The sequence below is a fragment of the Nyctereutes procyonoides genome, unplaced genomic scaffold (genome assembly GCF_905146905.1).
Source record: "Nyctereutes procyonoides isolate TBG_1078 unplaced genomic scaffold, NYPRO_anot_genome, whole genome shotgun sequence".
NCBI lineage: Eukaryota > Metazoa > Chordata > Mammalia > Carnivora > Canidae > Nyctereutes > Nyctereutes procyonoides.
The window spans coordinates 43,320,672-43,345,489 of record NW_026575133.1 but is presented as its reverse complement, the minus strand read 5'-3'; the positions used below and the strand labels follow the sequence as shown (position 1 = coordinate 43,345,489).

General features: G+C 42.9%; 1 protein-coding gene and 1 pseudogene across 1 annotated transcript in view; one reads left to right on the top strand and one right to left on the bottom strand.

Moving 5' to 3' along the window:
• Positions 1-24,818, bottom strand: part of DNER (delta/notch like EGF repeat containing) — a 312,689-nt gene that overhangs the window by 81,896 nt on the left and 205,975 nt on the right. The window contains exon 7 of the mRNA XM_055345842.1: positions 8,204-8,317. Coding sequence (XP_055201817.1) covers positions 8,204-8,317 — 114 coding nt within the window. The remainder of the gene's footprint in view (positions 1-8,203; positions 8,318-24,818) is intronic.
• LOC129523235 (histone-lysine N-methyltransferase SUV39H2-like) lies at positions 11,383-12,412 on the top strand (annotated as a pseudogene).

Below are 24,818 nucleotides of genomic sequence, written 5' to 3'. Positions count from 1 at the left end.
ATGGGAAACTGGATGAGATCTGACCCTCCCCCTCACTGCTGGAGTCTAACCAATGAGAGTCACCCAGTTACACCCAGTTACAGTGAACACTGGTTGTTAATTCATCTTGGCTCCAGTTTCCTGCCATATGAAACGACCTTGTTGCAACAGTTTTGAGATATTTCCCCACTCAGACATGCAACAAAAGACCCACAGGTACTTAAGTGCCAGGTGTACTAAGGAATATGAAAGAAAGTTTAGCCTCGCTGTCCTCAACGAGCCTTGAGCCCCATGAGGGAGAGCGGACCTGCACCCAACTAGCTAGAGGTCATGCAAGGTTGACCTTGACCAGAGAAGGAGCTCATGCAGCGGAGAGAAAATGGACTCCAGAATCAGACACACCTGGCTTATATCTCAGGTCTACCAGGATCCTCTGTGTTCAGCTATTATGAGCATCAAGCAACAACACTTACGTTAATCACTCACTCCACTGTTCTGAGCACAGTATACCCCTTTAATCCTTATAACAACCTCATTAGGTTTGCACTAATATTACTTCACTCTACAGATGCAGAAAATGATGCATAGAAAATATAGGTTTATTTGCCCAAGGTCACCAAAGTAATATGTGATCAAACACAGATTCCAACGCAACCCGCAAGGTCTACCCGCCCTTCAGCTGTTAACTGCTAACTTATCCCAAATAATAACTTCAAGCACCAAACACAGAGCCAGCACTCCGCGAATGGCAGGTATCCTCATTGTTATGGTTACTGCTGAAGCGGTTGTGATTCCTGAAGCCACAAGAGAAAATAATAGTTGAAATTCAGGGCATTTACCTGAATTTTTAAAGCCAAAATGTTTTAGGAATGCGAAATAATTTTCATGTGCTGTTCTGGACACGCTTTAAGAAACTTTAATTTGTATTTATGTATAAGGTATCCCCTGCCTCTTCTCAAAAAGAAAAGCACTAAGATACCATTATTTATTTCTGCATTTGTCACACTGTAACTTCTAACTGTCACCTGTCACCACTGACCTGGACATCAGAATGGTTCTCAAAGGGGAAGTAGCGCTAAAAATGATAGGACCCTGGTCACGTACTAAAGTGAATGCATCGTCCCATTGTCAATGAGAGAAGCAGGCCAATAAACTCCCTTGCAGTACTTTCATTTAAACAGTCTCAGAGAAACTGTGCTATGGGGGGAGGCAGGGGGAGAAAGAAAGAGAAAAGATAAGAAATATGAACTTAGCTGTAAATCAAATTAATCAGTTTGCACCAAACATAGAAATTAAGTTTGACTCATACTTGACAAATCTGAAAGCCTGCTTTGTTTGAAAAGGTGAAACCATTGGACTGTTAGAACTCGAAGGGTCTCAGCTGCTACAATTCCTAAATGAAGTGGTGATTTAGGGATAATGCCAATTTTTAAAAGAATAAGAACAGTATTTTACTCAGGCCTGGTAATTTTATGAGGACATGTTGCACATTTATTATGTAAATACATGCAGTTTAATAAGGTCCTAAGAGGGTGCTTTTACCAAAACCCTGCATACGAGGATACTGGTAAAAAACAACCAAATCCCAGGACTGTGTAGCTCCCAAATCCTTACTGGGTAACATGCCCAGTTTCCAAACAATACACATTATCTCGGAGATGATTTTTATGACATATGTGGCTATTGCCTGTAAATCCCTTTAAGATGAAAAGCATTACCATTGACATTTGAGTTGGACAAAAGGATTTATACGGCTTGATTACTCAAGGCTATAAAATGTAGAAAAACAAAAATAGTTTGGATAAACCCTTGGAGCTTGTTGCAGTGCGATTTAACCTACGGGGCCTGGGGGCCCACACTAAGTTTTAGAGAGTCATTTAGAGGTTATGAAACATTTCTCTGTAAACATTACTTGAAACAATGAGCTGGATTTATTGACTCAGCAAAGGGCTCTTGAACTAACCGATTTGAATCAAAGACGTTTAGGAACAGGATCCCTTAAAGGTAATAGTCAATCTTCATCCTTTTACAACAGGAAAACAATGGATGGAAGAGATAAAAAAATTATACGACTCACCCAAGGTGATATGACTAACTTCCTGAACAGTGTCATCATTATCATCATTGCTAATATTATGCAGTATTTACTATTTGGCATAATCAGAGCTGAGGGCTTTCTTTGTTCTTCACATCAACTCATATAGGATGTCCTAACATCATCCCCATTTTCTAAATGAGGAAAATGGGCCTCTGAGAAACAAAGAGCTGTAAAGGGAGTAGGTCCAGAATTCAAACACAAGCAATGTGACCCTAAAAATCCACATCTATAACCAACCCACTCCTCCGCCTCCTCATCAGCCCCAGACTCAGGTCTCCAGACCTCCCACCAGAGGAGGACTCCATCCACCCGTGGAGGTTATGAGATCTGCATGTCTGACAGTGGGCTCCAGGGTGGTGTTCTCATAGTTACAGGACTGAAGGAACTAGGTCCCCTCCCTGGATGCAATGCTTGCCCTCAGAATCCTAGTGCAAAGAGCAGTTAATACAAATTCTGTGTATCTGTAATCCCATCAGAAGGTGTAACACCAGAAAGTATCTATAGACTATGGCCTGTAAAATATACCAGATAAGACCATATCTTTTCAAAATAGTGCCTGAAAAAAAAAATGGTGCCTGAAGCCCCATATTCTCATTTCAGCCTCTGGTTGCACAACACCTAGGTAGATGCCAGAAAAGAGGTAAGATTCTCCACAACACGACTCTAAGCCCTGCACCATGCACATCGTCACACCTGTGGAACCAACAAATGTGCCTCATCTCTGAATGTTTTCATCTCTATTAAGTTCTTTTTTTATTCCCTATTAGTCTGTGTGGTATTCTGTGTCAAATTCGGAAGCAGAAAAACAAAAATTGAGATGCTGAAGCAAAGACGATGGCCATACAGGCATATTCAGATTTTATTTATATATGTATTTAAATATACTCATATACTTAAATCTACATATTTAAATACCAATAGGCAATGATGGTAAGTATATATAATTAGACGTCTTCAGAATTATAATGCATTTAGTCTAAAATTTAAAGATCTCAAAATTCTAAACCCAACAAAGACAGTATCAGCAGAGTGAATAACACAGGCAATAAAATCAGCTTCTAATTACTTCTCTGTGCTGTCGTCATTCCACAAGGTACAGACAAGAAAACACTCGTGTGACATTTTGACTTTTGTTTCTTATCACCTCCACGGTAACCGTGGTCTGAAACAGCACTTTTACAGATGTGGACTCAGTGAAAGTCGAGGAGAAATTCTGAGAGAAGACACAATCTGTTGATGAAGGATAAAAATCTAAGTGTAGGAGGAAAGCAGACACTTAAAGGCTAATCAAGAAAGCAGACACTTAAATGATAATCACTGCAAAAGCTGTGCCGCAGGACTGACTGCCTTTGAACTTTTGGAAAGAGGTTAACAAGAAGGCGAGAGTCAAAGAGACAGATACCCAGGAAGGACTCCAAGCTCGCAGGACATGGTCCAGATTGGATGGAGAAGGATCCTTAAAGGGAAGGGAATGAAGATGAAAAGGATGGAAATGAGCCAGGATGTGACTGCACAGGGTTGAAAGTACTATCCAGAGGGAAAAACCTAGTTTTATCAGCTTTCTGGACCGGGAAGGAATTGCTGTAAAAAAAAAAAAAAAAAGTTACTGTACTTATAAAATAGAAATTTATAAATAAAAATTTATTTAAATATATATGTGAAAAAATTTTTTTCTAGCTTTTCCCAGACTTAAGAATTTTTAGCAGGGACATTTACAAGTTTCAGAACCCAACAAACTTTGCGTTTATTTTACTCATGACTATGGTTACAAAGATCATCTTTAAAAACAGGCAGGATGTTGGTGGGGGGCACCTAGGTGGCTCCGTGGGTTAAGCATCTGCCTTCAACTCAGGTCATGAGCTTGGGGTCCTGGGATCAAGCCTCGAGTCCGGCTCCTGCTCAGCGGGGAGTCTGCTTGACCCTCACCCTCTGCCCCTCCTGCCCATGCTCTCACATACTCTCTCTCTTAAATAAATAAAATCTTTAAAAATAAATAAACAGAATGGAAGTTATTTTAAACGATGTATTTAGAGACAGTATAGGATAATGTCCCCTCCCTGGATGGCCAGTGCCAAGTTGCCTGGGTTTAAATTTCTAGCTATATGATCCGGGTGGGGTATTTAATCTCGTATGCCTCAGTTTTCCAATTTGTTAAGATTGGAAGAGCATCTGCTTCATAGGATTGCTGTCAGGGTCAGATGAGCTGGGAGACATAGAGAGTGGTACCTAAGTGTGGGCTTACATAGTTTATTTGACACATTTTTATGAACCTCTTACTAACATAAAATGCGGAGCTAAATGCTCCACAGGTAGTGTATTTCCCACCCTTACAAGATAACACGGGGAAGCAGGGCAGATAGAATTAATACATATAAAGGAGTAAATGAAAAAAGGGGCACATAGCAAGCAATATTAGAAAATCATTACTAACTTTGTTAGGTGTGATCATTTTCTAGATTCACTCTAAGATACAAAGGAGAATGTCTTGATTCTCAGAAAACACAAACTGATTTATCTGGGGATGAGGGGGCAGATCGACTGTCATTTACTTTCAAATTACTTTGCAAAGAAACCAACTCTATATGTAGAAAAAAAAGGAGAGAAAAAGAAAGAAAGAAAGAAAGAAAGAAAGAAAGAAAGAAAGAAAGAAAGAAAGAAGGGAGGGAGGGAGGGAGGGAGGGAGGGAGGGAAGGAAGGAAGGAAGGAAGGAAGGAAGGAAGGAAGGAAGGAAGGAAAGAAGGAAGGAAGGAAGAAAGAAAAGAAAAGAAAGAAAAGAAAAGAAAAGAAAAGAAAAGAAAAGAAAAGAAGGCAGCAAGGGTCCAGTGCTGGCTCAGAATCCAGAACATTCTGTGCACTTGAGACACTTTCCAAACTTGTCTTCACAGTGTGGCTGAAACGCGAAGGATCCTGGAGACACAGGCTTTTTAAAGTAAAGTGCTCTATAAACATTATTTTCTACAACCAGCACCCAAAGAGCAAGCCAGTGGGAGGGGCTGCTTTAAAAATGCCAGCCCGGGCGCCGCTCCCCAGTTATATGCTCCCGCTAAGAGGCTCCAACACATGGCAACGAATCCTTCAGAACTATAATTAAAGCCCCTTTTTCCTGGTCTGTCTTCAGTGAAGGTAAACCTCAGGACAAAAGTCTTCTTGCAAAGACTGCTGGGAAATTGGTCTTTATCCTTTTAATTCCGGACCATCACTTCTCCTCTAGGCTTTATCTAGAGACCATGGAGGAACTGACAGGCCACCGGATAAAAAAGAAGGTTCCCTAGAGAATCCCCCAGACGTTTAGACAAACCCACATTTAAACTACCACCTATGGGCTAATGCATCTGTGCTTGGACTTGGCCCAGACTTCTCCCCCAACCGCCAGACTCACAGAGCAACTGCCCAGCTGACATCTCCACCTGGAGGCCACCAAGGCCCCACAAACTCAACATGTCCAAAATAAAACACCTTTCCTCTGCACTTCTTTTTCTCCATGAATAGCACAACCAACCGTACAGTGACAGAGGGCACAAGCATGCCCTCCTGTCCCCCGCCCCCAACTCCAGAACCCACCCATCTCAGGCCTCCTCATCTGACTTCTCATGTTCACCCCTTTCTAAAATCCACACTTCCCTCTGACCAGTCCACGTCCATTCTCTGGACTTCTGCAAACAAACCCCAAACATTTTTCCTTATTCCCACTCTTGTCTCTCTCCAATCTATATCCATCAATGATTTAACAGTAATTGCTAATTGGAAAACACTCATGATGAAGCAGCTAATATGGGATAAGGACTTAGCCTGGTACCGTGCGAAGGACCCCACCTGCATCATCTCATGTAATCCTCATTGTCCCTACTAAGTGGGCAGTATCATTTCCCCATTTTACAGACCAGGAAACTGTGAGAGATGGAAGCCTGAGCTCGCTCCCCCATGAGACAGGGCTGGTGAGTAAGCAGTGGAGCCAGGCTCCAGACCTAAGGCCCTTGCTTCCCCTCAGGATGAAAATCAAATGCCCCATCCTGGCCCACAAAGCCCCATGAAGCCCCGTGCACTTCAGCCTCCCATCATCCACCTTCCTCCTCTCTGTCTTCCCTCCTCGGTGATCCCATCAACTCCACTATCCTCCTCCCTGTCCTCATTTAGGGTCTCCACGTCTGGGCAGCAGTCTCAGCTCCCCCAGACCTACCAGCTCCCCGCTGTACAGCCTCAAGACCCGTCCTGCTGTAATTACATACTCATCTGTGTGTGCAGCATGGGAGGGTCAACCCAGCTCTGCTGACCCTTCGGCCCCAGCACCCAGCACAGTGCCTGGCGTACAGGAAGTGCTCGGCCACCTTTATCCGCTGGAAACATGGAGCAAAAGTAAAACTCTCGGGTTCTACTTCAAGGGCCATCCTTTATTACTAGTGTGATTGTTTTTTTAAATACTCAGATAGCTTTTTTAATTAATTAATTAATATTATTTTATTTATTTTATTTTTTTAGAGAGGCAGAGGGAGAGGGAGAGAATCTCCAGCAGGCTCCATGCTGAGCATGGAGCCCAACACGGGTCTTGATCCCACGATCCTGAGACCACGACCTAAGCCGGAATCAAGAATTGGATGTTTAGCTGACTGAGGCACCCAGGTGCTCCTCTGGTTTGTGATTTTTGTATGTCACTACCACTGGTAGCAGTCAAAGCTGTAAAAATAAGCAATTTGGAGTTTGCAAAGCTCTTTCACAAAAATCCCATTTGTACCTGGCATGACCCTGTGAAGTCTATAGTATTATCGTAGCCCACATTTAGGAGGATCAGGGGATGGAGGGGGTACTGATTAGTGATTTGCCCTGGTCAATCAGCGGGTGACCCTGAAGCCCACCTGTGACCATACACGCAGCCTACAGGCACTTAGGTAGCAACCGATTAACCCCGGGCGCAGCAACACTGTGAAAACCTGCAAAGTGCTCCATCTGCAAGTGCAGTGCCTGTTGCTTGCTTAGCCCTAGACCCTTCCACTGTTTCCAAATTTTCTCATTTGCTTCAGAGACACAAGGGGAGGGTCAAAGGCAGGGCTCATCAAGCTCATGGAACTCCATTGTAGTGGTAACCACACACATTATGAATGGATCACACGCCAACGTGGGGAAGGGGACGCAGGGACAAGTAGCCTGGCCACAGCCCCCAGCTCCTACCCCGGCGCAGGTGAGCAGAAGCTGGGCGACAGGATTCACTTCTTTAGTTCAGGTCTTTGAAACATTAAAGAGTAGGAGGTGCTGCAGACCTCAGGTGCTGCTCCTGGCAACCCCGGAGCCCTCAGGTCACCTAGGGGGTCAGTGGCCTTTTTGCAACACCAAGCTGTCCAACTGGCCCCCTGCAGGCTCTACGCCAATGGCAGCTCAGAGTAATGTGGAGTGCAGGGGTGTTTCCTTATGCACTCAGACTCTACATTTAATCTCTACAGAGGATGTCACTGTACTTCATGTAGTTGTCAGTGTCACTTCTGTGGATCAGGAGCTTGCATGCTGATTTTAAGGCAAAAAAAAAATGCCTCTAATATCAGGTTATTCTTACAACATTAAAGTTTAAAGTAATCACTTCAATTACATCCCTCCATGCAGAAATGAGAACTTCCTCTGAGTCCAAAATCATTCCTTGAACACCAGCTTGATAGCTATGATTACCCGCCTGCTCCATCAGAGCAAACTACTCTAACAGTAAAACTTGTTTAAAATAAAAGCGGCTCCAAAGACGTGGCTCTCCAGATAACCTGAAGTTTCTAAGATGTTATAAAGTTGATTTAAAAATAAACGCAGGTGAACTTCATGCTGAATTTTTTTTTATGTGAACTGGTATCAGAAACAAAATTTTGAAAATTTTAACATGAAATTTAGGGAAAAATTTACTATCATCCATTGCATTATATTTATTCATTTTCAATGTATAAATAAAAACCACAGCAATTCCTAGGTTATGTCTAATATTCACACATAATTTCTAAGCTATTGTAGCATAGAATTTAAGAAAAGATCATCTTGTATTTTGTTTAATAAATGGAACAAGTTCTCTTGTATGGATTTTTTCAGAAATGGAAAGCTGATCAAAGTAGTTTACGATTTAAAATGGAAAACAAAAGGCATTCCTACACAATAATTTACCTTCTGGACACTGGCAGGTGAATCCACTGAGATTAGACACGCATGTTGCTCCATTTCTGCATGGCTCCAGGATACAATAATCGATCTTGGATTGGCAAAGCTCTCCAGTATAACCTGAGTAAAACAAAATAGGGATTTTATAAAATGTGTTACTTCAGAACCACAATGAATTGCCCCAGGAATTGATGGAGTCAAAACTGGTATCCACCCACCAAAAGCAGCAGCTTTGAGCTGAAGAGCCCCACAGCCACTCCTTGATCTTCTTGGGTTTTGCAATGAGAAATAATCATCCCAGTTTAGAATCGCAGTTCAAAAATCATCTCCTTTGCAAACATCGTTATTGCAAGGAGAGACTTTTCTCCACCATTAGCTCTGCGTTTTATTTCAAAATACTCATCGGGACCCTTGAAACTGAGGGATCCCAGCTTCCTTCTGACATATGGCAAAACACAATCTACAACGTTCTATTTGACCTAACCAAGATGGCCATTTCCCCCAGGTCCTCCCAATACCTATAAAAAGAAAGTATTAGGATAAATTCTAGGTATTAAAATCTTGTTAATTTATGTTTTACAGTTGGAAGACCCCTTCTGTGTTAATGCCATGCCCTGTCCCCTCATTTTAAAGATAAAGAGATTGAGACACACGTAATGTTAAGCACCTTAATATATTATTTTTAATTTTATTTGAATCACATTCAACTCAGTAAATTCTCTGTGAAGCAAGACTCCAGTGGGGATTTCACTGGACAGTAACATAACCACACATGTGCGGTGGGGTAATAAGGACTTCCATCTATCGGAATGCAACCAAAAAGCTTTAAATGAATTCCAAATTCTTTATTAACTTTGAAAACAAAGCCTTTCCAGAAAGGCAAGTTTGAAAGAGGAACACGCCGATATGTTCATTTTAAAGTGGGAAATGGTTATGAAGGAAAATCTGGAAAATACAAGACGTCCAAAAGAAAGAGGCATTGCCCTTCATTCTGCTATTTGTGTGACGACTTTTAATAATTTGGAGATAATTCTTATCAGAAATTTTTATGCACACAGATCTATTCTATACAATTATAATCATGCTGTAACATTTTATACCTTCCCTAGGATGTACATTAAGTATCCAAAACCTTGTCTTTCTGAATTATTAGTTTTGAAAGATTGTCATTAGCACTTGAGTCTGAGACTTGCAAAAATATATCAATGATATTAGAAGAGAGATGATTTGCCTGAGCTTCAACTACCTGCCAAACTAGTATAAATTACAGATTGTGAATGTGGAAGCATTTATTTGCAACTCTGCTCTTCTCCCCCATGCTTTAAAACAGTCCAGGAGATTCTAGCTTATTAGTGAGGATGGTAAGATTAGTAAAATAATTGCATAAAGTAAAAATCCAAACACCAGAACAAAAAAGCTATTTCAAAACTGCAGAACAGAATATCTTAATATGATAATATTATGTTAATGTACCTTTAAACGACAGCTCTAAATTCAGAACGAGGGAGAGCAAACTGTTTCTAAGAAGAGTGCTACAAATAACTTTTGGCTAAAAATAATAGCTAATATTTATAATAGAACACTCTGTTTTTCTTTTATACATTAACTCACCCTCACTGCAAACCCAGAGGTCAGTATCACGATCATGTCCATTTTACAAATGAGGAAACTGAGGACTAGGAAGTTTATGTAATTTGCACAAAGCCACACAGGGAGTCAAACTCCTGAGACCAAACCCTTCAACATATCATCATTCTTAAGGCAACCCGTATCACATCCTCAACAAGTATGCATTTAACATGAAAGAAAAATAAGAGAAAATATAGACAGACACAGAATATAAAGTAAACACCATAGTTATTCTTGGGCTTACCAAGCATTGTGTGTGTGTGTGTGTGTGTGTGTGTGTGTGTGTGTGTGTGTGTGTTTTAAACTCTGCTTTCAAAGTTTCTACAATAGGCTACAAAAGTAACTTCATGAAAAAGATGACCAATTACAAATGGTGGCTTCCTAGAGGCAGGTGTGCTCACAGGATACAGTCATGAATCCTGCCCTCCCCAAAACTGGGACCACAGAATCACACAAAAGCATGAAAAATCACCAGAGGCCAATTAGGTATCATCTATAAGGGGTGGATAGGTCTCTACCAGACAGGAAGAACATGAGCAGAATTCAGGATTCCGTGAGCTTCAAAGTTCTTTAGAGAAAATGTTAACAATCACTTTCTTTGAATTTTTTACTTGGCAATTTTAAACATAGAGAGACTAGTATATAACCCTCACATATCGACCACCTAACTTCAACAATTATTAACATTCTGTCCACTTAACTTCATCTAACACCCTCATATTTTTATATTTTCCCCGTTGGAGCATCTTAAAGCAAATTGCATCTCACCGGTCAAGACTCCAATATGTATTCTTAACTCAAGGAGCCAATATACATGGAGATGTTTAACGGAGCTTGAGAATCACTATGATTTATGTTTATTTAATTCTTGCAAGGGAAAAAACACAAAAGATAGTTTCAGATAATCTTCCCGTGCACGAAAGTCACTCTGGGCCATCAAAATCTTCAGCCCTGGAGTCCCACCACCACCTTGCACAAAGTGTTCCCTCTGATGCTACATCCTTCCATGGCTGCCCCCCCCATTAGTCAAGTCTCTGCCCAGAAACCACCTGCTCAGAACTCAGGCCTCAAGCCTTTCTTAATTCTTCACCTAGTGCTTACCTCTCCTCAAGAGTACACACATAGACTTGTTACCTCCCCACCTAGAAGGTGAGCCATGGGAGCAGGACTTTGTCCTGGAGATTCCTGTTTTCCCTACAGGGTTCTTTCAAGTTCCATTGCATTGTATTTATTACCTGAAATGCTTTCCTTTGTTGGTTTCCTCTTGAGAACAAATTCCCTACAAATCAGGACTTGGTCTGTCTTGTTAATCTCTGAATCCCTAACACGTAAATATTTCCTAGCACAAATGAATCAACTTGCTTAAAGCTTTTGTCCTAAAATCAACTATACCTTTCAAGTGAGTTTTAGCCTCTCCTCATGCAGTAATACCAGAACAGCATGGGCAAAATGTGCTAGTTACTTTTTTCCCTAATGCACATCAAAATAAATACATAGTGAGTTTGAATACAAGCTCCTTAAGATGGCAGTGGCTGGGGCCGAGGAGCAACGAGGATATGGAATATTATCTTGTAAAATGGAAAGGATGGCCAGATTCCACAAATACCTGGGAACCTTTGCAAAATCTCAAGTGCCCATTATTACTTCAGCAGTTCTCTAATGACAAGCATAATTATTTATCTCAGGTAAAGAAAGGCAAAGCAATATCTCTAAAAGACAATAACAAAGCTCTGAAACGTGCCATTGCTGGATACATGGTAAAGAAGGCTAAACAGAGGACAGCTCTGCAGAGATGGCAAGATGAACTCAACAGAAGAAAGAATCATAAAGGAATGATTTTTGTTAAAAATACTGTTGACTTAGAGGGCCCACCTTCAGACTTTTACTATATTAATGAATACAAACCAGCTCCTGGAATCAGCTTACTCGATAAAGCTATCTTTGGTTGTTCAGGTACAGATTACTTCTTTGAGAAATGCTGTCCTGCTGAAGCTGGAGTTCTTTTGGCTTATAATAAAAACCAGCAAATTAAAATCCCACCTGGTACCCCCATTTATGAATGCAACTCGAGGTGTCAATGTGGACCCGATTGTCCCAATAGGATTGTACAAAAAAGGCACCCAGTATTCACTTTGCACCTTTTCAACTAGCAATGGCTATGGCTGGGCTGTAAAAACCCTTGTGAAGATTAAAAGAATGAGTTTTGTCATGGAATATGTTGGAGAGGTAATCAGAAGCGAAGAAGCTGAAAGACGGGAGCAGTTATATGACAACAAGGGAATCACATATCTCTTCGATCTGGATTATGAATCTGATGAATTCACAAGGGATGCAGCCGATATGGAAATGTCTCTCATTTTGTTAACCACAGTTGTGACCCAAATCTTCAGGTGTTCAATGTTTTCACTGACAACCTTGATACCCACCTTCCCCAAATAGCATTATTTTCCACAAGAACTATAAATGCTGGAGAAGAGCTCATTTTTGATCATCAAATGAAAGGTTCTGGAGATATGTCTTCAGATTCTGTTGGTCAGAACTGTGTGCAAGTGTGGAGCTGTGACTTGCAGAGGTTACCTCAACTGAATATTCAGGAAATAGAGCTGACAATTGTAGTTTTGTTTTTCTCTAATGTTAACATTTCAAAAAAGTATCTGGCACTCTTTTCAGATTGTCAAGATTATATGCTATGTTAATTTACAGTTCATGTTTCAAACTATTGGCCAAATGTATTACTGATGCTTCTGGAGGGAAGAACATGGGTCACATAGATTAATTTTAAATATACATATTTACTGATTGGATACTAAACGTGAAGGGAAAACTATTTATAGATGAGCATATACATACATAAAAAGACTGTGTGAATAGAGAAAAATGCCTCCTTCAGTGTTTAAGCATTGAACTAGTACCATAAGTCACTAAGATCAAATAGTCAACCTGCCATACACCTTGAATTTAGAGAGTTAATTCAATTTGGGCAAATATATACAAGTGCTATTTCTGTTATGTTGTCATTCCCATTATTACTCACTGTACTTGCCTTTGAGACAAAAAGGTGATACCGAATTATTCTATTTTTCTACTTTTATCAAAATATTGGATTTTAATCATAAATTTAAGGTCTAAAATTAAATATAAAAGTTGAAATACAGCTCGATTTCATATTTTGAAGCAATCTAGACTGTTATGAGGCATGTATGTCTGAACCAGTAATTTTTTTTAATTTTTTATTTATCTATGATAGTCACAGAGACAGAGCAGAGAGAGAGAGAGAGCAGAGACACAGGCAGAGAGAGAAGCAGGCTCCATGCAGGGAGCCCGACGTGGGATTCGATCCCGGGTCTCCAGGATCACGTCCTGGGCCAAAGGCAGGCGCTAAACCGCTGCGCCACCCAGGGATCCCTGAACCAGTAATTCTTAAAGATTTTTAATCCCTTAAAGAAATAATTTCCCAAAAAAAGCTCTAAAATTCTAGAATGGTCATGCCCATTATGCTGCTTTGAAGGATGGGGGCACTGGGACCAGGAGAGTTTTGGGGAGTGCCAGGCAGAGGAAATGGAGCACTTTAAGGGCCCCTCGTAATAATGTAAATTAAGAGATCCATGTTGAGTACTTCTGGTCTAAACATAAATAGTAAAACAAGATAGCCCTGAGTGCAGTTGTACCTAACAATAATGTTTCATATAATACATCTTCTGAATTTCAGGCAGTTTTAACATTTCCACCAAATTTAATTATTTTTGTATTTCCTGCAGGCTCTTAAAATAATCTATATTTTGAGCTGATACTTATTTTTTATACATGAATTTTTAAAATATGATCAAGCTAAACTTGGGTTGGCCAAAGTGTGTACCTGAATTATGAGAACTTTTTTTACTTGGATCACGAAGACTGAAATGGAATACATTCCTTGTTTGGTTTTTGTTTTATTTTCCTGCAGAGTAAAACATCAATCGGGAAATAAATAAATAAATAAATAAATAAATAAATAAACATGTATTCTCACAAAAATATCCTATCTAAAATCACCGTGTGGGGAACCTGGGTGGTTTAGTCTGTTGGGCATCTGCCTTCAGCTCGGGTCATGATCCCGGGGTCCTGGAATCGAGCCCCACATTGGGCTCCCTAGTCAGTCGGGTGTCTCCTTCTCTCTCTACCCCTCCCCCTCCACTCATGTTTTTCCCCAATCTCTCTCATAAATAAGAAAATAAATAAAATAAATAAAATAAAATAAAATAAAATAAAATAAAATAAAATAAAATCACTTTGTGTTCTGCAATGATCTGTACTTCCAATATGGGGGACACCACAATGGGGCAATTGCCCTGCTAAAGGGTCTCCCCACCCCCAGCCAGACTGGATGAATGGAAAGTTATGGTGATCCTCTTCTGAACTTCAGTCTTGCTTCTCCAAAAAGTGTTAGCATCTTTAACAGGTACCTGTGATGTGGCAAATCAATAGACCTAAAGCAGGATTTTCTCCTGTAACAGCTCCCCACCCCTGGGCTTAATTCCCTACCTCGGTGGTTCTCCAGTAGGGGAATTCTTTCCCTGGGGGAACACTTGGTGATGTCTAGAGATGTTGTCTATTGTCACTCCCCTGGTGGAGCTACTGGCATCTAGTGGGTAGGACTCAGGGATGCTGCTGAATATCCTACAATGCACAGGACAGTCGCCTACAACAAGGAACGACCCAGCCCAAAGTGTCCCTCATGCCAGAGTTGAGAAACCCTGGCATAAGTCAATGAGACTTTGGTCTTTCAGACTGACATCCCAACACTTCTTATCTTCCCTTAAACAGAAATCAATCCTTTCAAAGCAGGCAAACAGATCCTTCAGGATATTTTTAAAACTCAGAATCTATAGGAATATTTATAGCCTCTAACAAGTTAAAGACCATTTTGAAATAAATGACTTGAGTCCAAAAACTTTAAGTTACTGAGGAATTAATAATTGTGACAGTCAATGAATAAACAAAAATAATAATTGGTCCATAAACAGATCACTATGGAAAATACTGATCTCTCCTCTTAGAGAATCACAAAGGTTTTACTGCTCCTTTGGAGAACATTCTATGTCAACAAAGATATAAGAAAGTTATGCCTTGGGATATATAATACGGATGCCTCTCAAGGACATATGGGACAATTGGCAAAGCTCTAAACTCTAAATGGAGGCTCAGTACTTGTAAAACACCTGACCGTGAGAAATGATGTTGGATGAAATAAAATGCATGTCCTAAGTGAAGGCTGGCAGATGGTAAAGGCAACCAGGCACCTTTAGGGAAACGCACTGAACCAAATAATCCATTCAGTGGATGCATTCCCAGATTACATTTGGTCTAATGTAGACTTGGAGTGTTTAATTTTATACTATTTTGTATTCAAGTAGAAAATATAATTTAAAATTTATCAGTATAGAGGGGGAAATGGCTAAGTATCCCTGTGAATATCCAAACGGTTTGGTGAAAATTACATTCTTGTAGTGTCTTTTTTTTTTTTTTTTTGGTAGTGTCTTTTGATTGCCAGCAACATAACCAAAAATCTGCACCCCTCGGCACCCCCAAATCACAATCTATGCTGGCCATACTCCTGAAATGAAGGAAAGCCTTCTAGAATTCAGTGATAAATCACAAGGAAGCAAAGTTGGCTAAATGAATCAGGCTATTAAAAAATAAGGCAATGGATCAGTTGTTTTTCTAAACATCCTCCTTCCCTGCACAACTGTTTTTGTGCATGATGTTCACCGAAATAAAAATATTCCTCTGTGTTGCTCTGACTCGGTGAGATAGAATCTAATTGTTTCTTTGGAGAGCTGTCCTGAAAGCTTCCAAGGTGGGAGCGGGGATTGGAGCTATTTTTAACATTCCTGGTCTTTTAATAGCCCAGCTGTGCAGTGAGGCGAAACTGCTGGATTTGTACTGAAAGCCTGATGCCAGGAGAGAACCCACCAGCCTCAGCTCCTGCCCTCTGGGGATCAGAGCAGCTGGGCTGGGGCCTAAGCCCCTGCTGCAGAGATGGAGTGCCTAATATTAGCACACTGAAGCAAGAAATAAATAGCAGGAATCTGTGGGCCATCTAGATATTCAATCTCACAGGCATCCAATTTCAAAGTCAGAAGGCAAGAGTTATTTAACAGAAAAAAAAAAGTAGTAAGATCTGCTGGCAGGGGAAAAACAAACACCTCAGAACAAATGCAAACATGATTTAAAAACCAAAGGCAAAGAAAGGAAGACATAGGAGGCCCATCTGTGAAAGGCAATTGATAAAATATAATTAAAATCGGAATATGCGATAGAAAAGCACAGAAGAAAGCTGACATCCAGCAAAATTAGGAAAATCAATCTCAAGGTGAAAAAGAAAGTAACCACATCTAATATAGCACGTAAGCAAGAGACACAGGGGACAGGACAGTGGCTTGCAGAGTCAAGGGTTTGGGATGGCCACTCAAGGATCAGCTGGGTAGCCCATCAAAGGACTGACTTGGCTCTTCATGTGCCCCCTGGGTGAATCATGGAGAATGACAATACCCGGCTTTCCAGGCTGGTCGTCATGATGGAATGAGACTCCTCCAAGCAGCAGGAACCATTTCTATCAATCGCAGAGCTTGCACCACACCCGGTACATTGCAGACAGCTCAATATTTTTGAATGAACGGATGGATAATTGACAGATTTTAACATCGCCCAACAAAATCCCAATATTATTTGATTTCTCAGTTTTTAACAGGCAGTTTAGACCAGCAAGGCTCCAGGTGTGCCACCCCACCCCCACCCCCAGGAGCAGCAGCATCACCTGGGAACTTGCTACAAATACAAATACACCAGCATCATCCCAGACCTACAGAATCAGAGATTCTCAGGAGGAGATGGGGAGGGCGGGGGTGGGTACGGGCTGCGATCGGAGTTTCCAGAAGCCTCCAGGTGATTCTGATACAAGGTACTTGCTAAAGTCTGAGAACCACTGATCTAGAAAACGAACAGCGGTTTTTCTCATTCTCAGATGTTAATATTATTCATTTAAGAGTTGCACACATATGACACAGATTACAAAAGAAACAGATCAGAAAAGGAAGAAAGGCAAAAATTACATTAGAGAGTCTTTCCTGACTGCACTGTTGGCACATGATTTTTTTTTTTCTTTTTTGTGATCGGGAGCCCCCCAGGCTCAATGGCTGTGCCTGTCACTGCTTTGTTTCCAGATCTGTTCTCCTATTATTTAAGAGGAGGGTTGGTGATTTTTGTCCTCCGCGCCTAGCACAGAGCCAGGGACCCTGCAGGCACTCGTTATAAAGTAATTAATGACTACGTAAGCACCATGTGTTGCTATTTTTAAAATAATCTCTTTCATTCCATTTTCCTAGAACCCAAGTCAGAAACCGTGGCCAAACTCTGTATGACACCTGTAGCTCCTAATCTGGTGATTACGAAGTGGGAGACAGTTCAAAAAAGGTTTCTTTCATTATGTCCTGATGGCTCCCCAAGAGAAACTGAAACCAAAAGGGAGAAAGCATTAAATTAATTAAGAACTGATGCCATGAGACACACAAGGGATTGACTTAAAGATATGTATCAGTTGAATTCTAGGCTTGTATAATAGACCAAACTGTAGAGACGGTATTCCTTCTTCGAGGAGGAATGTTTTTTGTGAGTGAAAACTCACAGTTGGTGAGTCGAAAAGGCACTTAGAAGCAGCTCCTGCCTGCAGGCAGCTTCCACTCCAGAGAAGGAGCAAAGACCTTTTCTATGGAACAACTGAACACGTAGCAAGGGCCACAGCAGGGATGTAGCACCAAGTCAGGCATGTTCAGATGCACTGACCGAGCTGTAGGGGAAGAGGATGGGGCCAAGGCCTCAAATCCACCTGCCCAGGAGCCGGGGTTGCCAATGCAGCATCTTTGAAGGTTTGGGAACGGAGTGCAGACATGAGGAAGGTGTGTGTAGACTGGTCACTTCCTGTTCTCATTTGCTTCAGTTTTTTTGGGGGGAGCTTAACTCTCCTCCCTTCTTCCTCAGCATAAAGGAGGACCCCAGAGGGCCATGGGGGGCATGAGCACAGACCCAGAGGCCATGGGGCCATGGACAGACTGAGAATGGTAGTGCCCATCCCTCTTACCTTTAGAATTTAGAGGGTACAATATATGCACTCTGTGGATTCCCCATTCTGTGCCCATGTGTGTGCACACCTGTGTGTGCGTATGTGCGTGTGTGCATGTGGGTGTGCTCTCTTTACTCCTACAAGGTTGAGACTCGTTATTCATTTCACTGGTGAAAAAATTGGGGCTCAGGGGAGCAAAGCTGAGTCGGTGAGAAGCTCAGGCTGGAATCAAACCCAGGCCCACAGACTCCAAACCCCACATTTCTTTACTCCTCGTGTGTATTTTATTTCCTCGTCATGAGGCTTGGCTAAGAAGGCTGGGAGAGCCAAGCAAGGCCAGCCCTGAGGCAGGAAGAGTGGGCAGGGAGTAGGTCTCAGCAGAAGAAAAAAGGATGCTCTGAGGGGCCCACTTGGGCCACCCTGGCTCACCGGACAGGGAGAACCAGAGGCACCAAGTCCAAATCACTTGCCAAGGGGAAGCAGTGGTTGGGCACCCTGGAGGGCCTCAAACTACTGGCTCAACAGGAACGCCAGCAGTAACAGCAGCTGACGTTTGTTGTGTGCTAACTCCTGTGCTGGCACCTTTCCAAAAAAAAAATTTTTTTTGTAAATTCATGAGAGACACAGAGAGAGGCAGAGACACAGGCAGAGGGAGAAGCAGGCTCCCTGCGGGGACCCCAACACAGGACTTGATCCCAGGACGCCGGGGTCACGATCTGAGCCAAAGGCAGATGCTCAACCACTGAGCCACCCAGGCATCCCACCAGGCACCTTTCCAAACACAGCACACGTTTCATTTCCCCCCCCCCCACCTCTTAGCATCACTGGAGCGCGGCGCTATGGGTTCCATCTGCCATCCCAGGTCACAGGCAGGAGCATGAGACCCAGCAAGATTAAGTCCTTTCCCTGAAGCCCCAGGGAGAAGGAGGAGTCGGAGCAGGCCAGGCCTCGGGCAGTGTGACATCTCCAGCCAGCTCGGTGTCACCAGCCCTGGGCTCCTGGAGGACGGTGCTGAGGCTAGAAGCCAGGTGGCCCGTGTGGAAGGCGGACAGCCTTATCACAATTGTTCAGGCAGCAGGTGACAACAGCCTGAATCAGGGCATGGGGGGGGGGGGATGTGGAGCTGGAGCAGATGCCAAATCCTTGTCACTAGAGCGAACCTGGTGCCCATCCAGAGATATGGAAGACAAAGGAGCCAGTCGCGAGGCCTAAGCTTCTGACCTGGGTGACAAGCGTGGTGATGGCACCACTGATAGAAACCAGAGCCTTCGAAAATAGTCAGGCTTGAAAGCATGTGTGTGGGGTGGTGGAAGGAGGAGGATCCCCCCCCCCCGGGGCTCTGGGGTAGAGTCTGAGGAGGGGCTGAGCCATTAGCTGTGCATCAGGGCCAAGTCCAGCCAAAGTGCTGGAGCTGAGGTGACAAGTGGGAAGGAAGGATGGGAAACCCAAACACTCGGAGGTGACAGTTCAGCATGAGTGACTGCTGTCAAAGCAGAGGGAGGCAGCAGAAGAGGGGAGAGAGAGGAGCTCCTGGGAGCAGGGCAGGGAAGGAGGGAGGTGGGCTGGTCTGGTCTCAGGAGAGCAGACATCATGCAGGGCTCTGTAAGCCAGGTGAGAAATGCCCTAAAGAGACAAGGACAAAGAAAGAGCCCTGGAAGTTAGTGGGAAGGATACCACCAATGACCTCAGAGAAGAAGTTTCATGGTATAAGGAGAAAGGAAGTAAATGGGTGGGAAATCACAATATGGACATAGACCGATGTGTGGCAGGGATGAAGAAGATGAAGCATGGGAAAGGGGGAGGAGGAGGGGGGGGGAGACAAGCATAAGGAAGCAGCAGCAAGGACTTATTAATTTTCGATTATTAAGGACTGGATTTAAGATGAGACCTTGGAATCCCAGCTGATGAGAAGCCAAGGATGAAGGTGGAGGATGGTAGAGAAAGAGGAAGACAGAAAAGTCTGGAAGCAGAAGACCCTGGAGGAGGAGAGAAGGGAGAGGGTGTAAGTGGAGTGGGGTTCATGGCACCACTGTTCACAACAGCCAAGAGGGGAAACAACCCAAGTGTGCCTCGGTGGATGAACAGATGAACAAGGTGGGTGTCTCCATACACTGGGGTATTATTTGGATACAAAGGCACAAAGCCCCAGTATGCACCACAACAGGGATGAACCTCGAAAATGTGACGCTAAGTGAGCAAAGCCAGACACAAAAAGCCAATATCAAATAACTCAACTTACATGAAAAGTCCAGAAGAGGAAAATCTATAGAGACCGTTAGTAGATCAGTGGTTGCCGTGGGCTGGGGGGAGGAGGTGGCAGGGTCAGGGGCGACAGGGAGAGGGCCACTTCCGGGGAGATGACAATGTTCTAAAATGGACCATGGTGATGGTTGCACAACTCTGTAAATATTCTGAAAATCACTGAATTGTACATTTCAGTGGTATCTCAATGAAGCTCTTATTAATTTAAAAAAATTAAAATCTCTGGAGTCACCCACATCTCCACTCACACCCTGCACTCCTCCCACCAGCCGGGGTTACCAGCCACAGCTTCAGTACGTCCCAGATCCAAACTTCAACCACTACCAGCCCCACAGGGCTCAAGCTGTGGTTCTCTCTTGCCTGGAGACTAGTTTCCCCATTTTCCCTCCCTCTGTTTCTTCTTCACCAGGGTCCAGAGTGATCCTTTCAAGAGAGAAGTCAGATGGCCTGTGCCAGTTCACACCCTCAAAAGGCTTCCTGTCACCTTCAGGATAAAATCCCTGTTCTTCCTTCATGGCCCACTCCAGCTTTCTTCCCAGAGCCAAGTCTCATCACTGATGAGACTCCTGCCTCAGGACCTTTGCATGTGCTCTTCCCGCTGCCTGGATGCTATTCCCCCCCACACACACACACAGTCACATTGTTCACAAGCTCATTTTATTCAGGTCTCTACACGAGTACTTTCCCTTCAGAGAAGCTCCATCTGATCATTCTACCTGTAATCATGGTCCCATTTCTCTTGATCTCTTCATCTGTTTTACTTTTCTTCATTGCACTATCACTGCCTGACCTTTTCCGTTTACACACACACACACACACACACACACACAACATACACCTTGAGGAACACACATTGTTGACTCATCTCATTCACTAACATGTGACCTCTGTGAGCACAGAGACTTAGCTGTTTCACAGATGCATCCTGGTACCTGGAAAATGCCTGGCATATAGTAGATACTCGATAAGCAATTATTGGATGAATGTGTGATCCTCACTACAACCCTTTATTTTAAAAATGAGGACACCCGAGAGCTGAAAGGTTGGCCCCCTGACTGGTAAGCAGAAGGGGCTGGATTGAAACCCTAAGTAGCAGGTTACAGTTTGGCGTGTCCCCTGGTCCCAGCTGGCACCATCTCTGGTCCCACGTGTGAGTGAACAGCAACCTGGGGCACATATTCTCTGTTCATAACTCATGTAAGATTCACAAACCATGAATGCGTTGCAGTGAATATGTACTCTGGCCCAAAGATGTGGACTCTGGACACGGAGTGATGAGGCCTGAAATCCTGCGTCCCCCATGAGCTTGTAGACAGTGGTCAAGTCATTTAGCCTCCCAGGGTCACCCCTGCTTCCCATGCCCCATGTCCAGAGATGAGCCCTGAGGTGCCTTCCGCTCTGAACCTCTGAACTAAGCCACTTGCAAAAAATATTGCCTTCACCTGCTCACCCATTGACTTCCTGAGGTGAGTGCGGCTGGGTATGAGCACCTACAGCCAATCCCATTCAGGACTTGTCCCCAGGAGTTGGTGACTCCAGGAGGAGGAGGTGACCTGCCTCTAACTCACCGCTCAAAGGCATCTGGACACCTACTCGAGCAACACTCAGTGTTTGTTTTTTTTTTTTAAGATTTATTTATTTATTTATGATAGACAGAGAGAGAGAGAGAGAGAGAGAGAGAGAGAGAGAGCAGAGGGAGAAGCAGGCTCCATGCCGGGAGCCTGACATGGGACTTGATTCCGGGACTCCAGGATCGCACCCTGGGCCAAAGGCAGGTGCTAAACCACTGACCACCCAGAGATCCCCAACACTCAGTGTTTAAGGGCAGATCTGGGACAGAACACATGCCATGTTCCCTGCCTCAGAAATGACAGTTGTTTTTTTTTTTTAAGAGGATGAAAATCACCCATCAGCTGGCACAATGAAGCACCATGAAGTTGAAAAATGCTTTGTGCGATGCTAATAATATTTTGGCAGTGACAGTGTTGAAGATCTATCACAGCTATTCTTTTCAGAAAAAGTAATAGCTCCTCTGAGGAAAAATTATATTCTCAAAATTAGAAGGCTCTAATAAAATAAATCATGATTAAAGAAGCTACCTTTCAATTAGACCACGTATTCTGTGTCTATGAATGTGCGAGGCGTGGGGTTTGGCATAGACGGAGGATGGAGAAATGAAGAGTAATGGAATGGAAGAGTCGCGGCCCTCGGGCCAGCCACAGTCTGATATGGGAGGTAAATACACGAGGTGTGCTACAGGGAGAAGCCCAGGGAGGAGAGACAAGGGAACGGAGGCCCTACTACGCATCTGTGGGCCTTGTATAAAATCTCATCTCGTTTCATTCATTCATTCATTCATTCATTCACCATGAATGTATGAATGCTGTATGAATGTAGGTGCTCTTTTTTGAGCACCTACTATGTGCCAGGTACTGAGCTAGATATTGCAGATATGTGTCCACAGAACAGACCAGGAGCTTGGTTCTCATGTGATATTCCTAAGTCATGATGATGGTCACTGTAATATGCAGAGTCAAAGAAGCAGGTCGAGAGAGACTGTGCACCATGCCCAAGGCGCCCTACTAGAAAACGGTAAGGACAGGGCAGGGTGTAGACTGCTGGCCTTGGAGGCTGTGGTCAAGGAGGATGGGTAGTGTCTACACCACAGGGCTGATGGGTGGGGGTCTAGACCACAGGGCTAACTCCAGCCCCTGTGGCTCATGTGACCTCAAGCAACGAGCAGGGTCTCCAGACAGTGTGACATTGGAGGGAGATGGGAAACAAACTGGGAAAATGGCCCACATTTGAGGTCTAACTGGTTGGGATTTATGATTGCATTTGGGGCATTCTGCCTCCAGGGCCCATGCTCTTAAATAGTACGCTATAATTTTAAAAATAAGAGACCCTTTGCGGTTCTGTCCCTCACATTCGTCTGCCACTAAGCTGGTCTTTATGAATTCTCACATCTGGCCCAAACCCTGTTCATCTCATCATGGACAACCAATGTCACTGGGGGAGTTCACAGCTTCCTTGTCACCTGAAAACCAAGTGGCTACAACTATTTCCAAATCCGGAGCTATCCTTCAGAGTGTCTGGCAACTTCTAACACCTTCCTTGCTTCTGTCCCTGTATGTGGTCTCTTAGAGAAGTCTCAGAGCTTCCACTGGAATCCATATCACATCAACATAAACAGGAGGCCACCGACGATGGCTTGGACAAACCCTCTTGCCAAAGTCAATAACCTCCTCTTTGATTCTCCTGTGGTATTCGAGGCTGTTGACAATCCTCTTCTTTTTTAATGTATTCCCAAAAAGTTTGAGGAAAAATATCAATCACATTTGACAAAAATCTCCTTCCAAAAATAGAAATGTTATTGGCCATAACTTATAACTCCTCTTATGTTGTATGCACATGTATATGACATTTATTGATGTTTCACTACATAAAAAAACCATCTCCTGCTTCCAATAAATTGTAATAAAAAACTAAAGTGAAAGCTAAGGAAGAGAGTTTATTAATCAACTCAACACCCAGCATGCCATATTCATACATCTCTAGATTACGCACGGCCTAAAAAATTGTATTTATATGGACATTTGACATAGAATGGAAAGCAAAATATTGAAATACTAGCAAATCTGGGGCTGATGCTTCTTTGCTGATAATACTTCACTTACCAAGAAATGTTCTCCTCTCAAGAGAAATGAGCATCGCATCAAGACAACAATGTCTCCAAGAAGAGACTTTGTTGGGAGATTTTGTTCTCTGGGGACAAGAAGTTGGTTTGAATTCATGCATTCATCAAACAAGGTAATTTCTCATGATCAGACTTGGAACAATCAGAGCACAGCGGGATACATTTTTTAAAGGCAAGCACACTTCATACACTTTGAGAGTTCTTATGCATGTTATCTGGAGCTTCAGAGGTCAATTAATTGATGTGAATTAACCTGTAAACAGCTCTTCCACAAAGGAAATGTAGTTTTCCAATGGAAAAAAAAATGTTTTTGAGGGTGTTCAGAGCTAAATTAAAGAAAACTCATTTCAAGAAACAAGCCCTTTTCTTTTTTTTTTGAACAAAATTGTGTGATATTTCTTCTCTTAAGAAGAGACTAATATGAGTAAACTATAAGAATGCCACGGTCATGGGTCACACATGAAGTACTCAGCAAGATTTACTCAGCAAGATGATCAAGAACAGGGGTGCCTGGGTGGCTCAGTCGGTTAAGCATCTCCCTTTGGCTCAGTCTTCAGGTCATAATCCCAGGGTCCTGAGACAAGCTCCACCCACTGACCCTGACTGAGGCTGTTTATAGAAGGTTCTTTATTCATTCTAACATTACTTATAAAAGATAAATAGAAAACATCTTAAAGATCCATCACCAGAGGAATGGTTTAAAACATGAGGCCATGTTCATACGCTTTCATTAATTTATCTTATCAGCACCTTGAGTGAGCGAGCGTCCATGATCTGTCAGACACTGTGGGATGCAATGACCGATTCAGGCCCTGCTCTCATGAGGTCAACGCTGGTGGGGAAGACAGGCAGTAATCAAAAGATCACACGTGTAAATGCACATTGACCACAGATGAAGGCTGTCCAAGAAAGGAGCACAAAGTCATGAAAGGGCC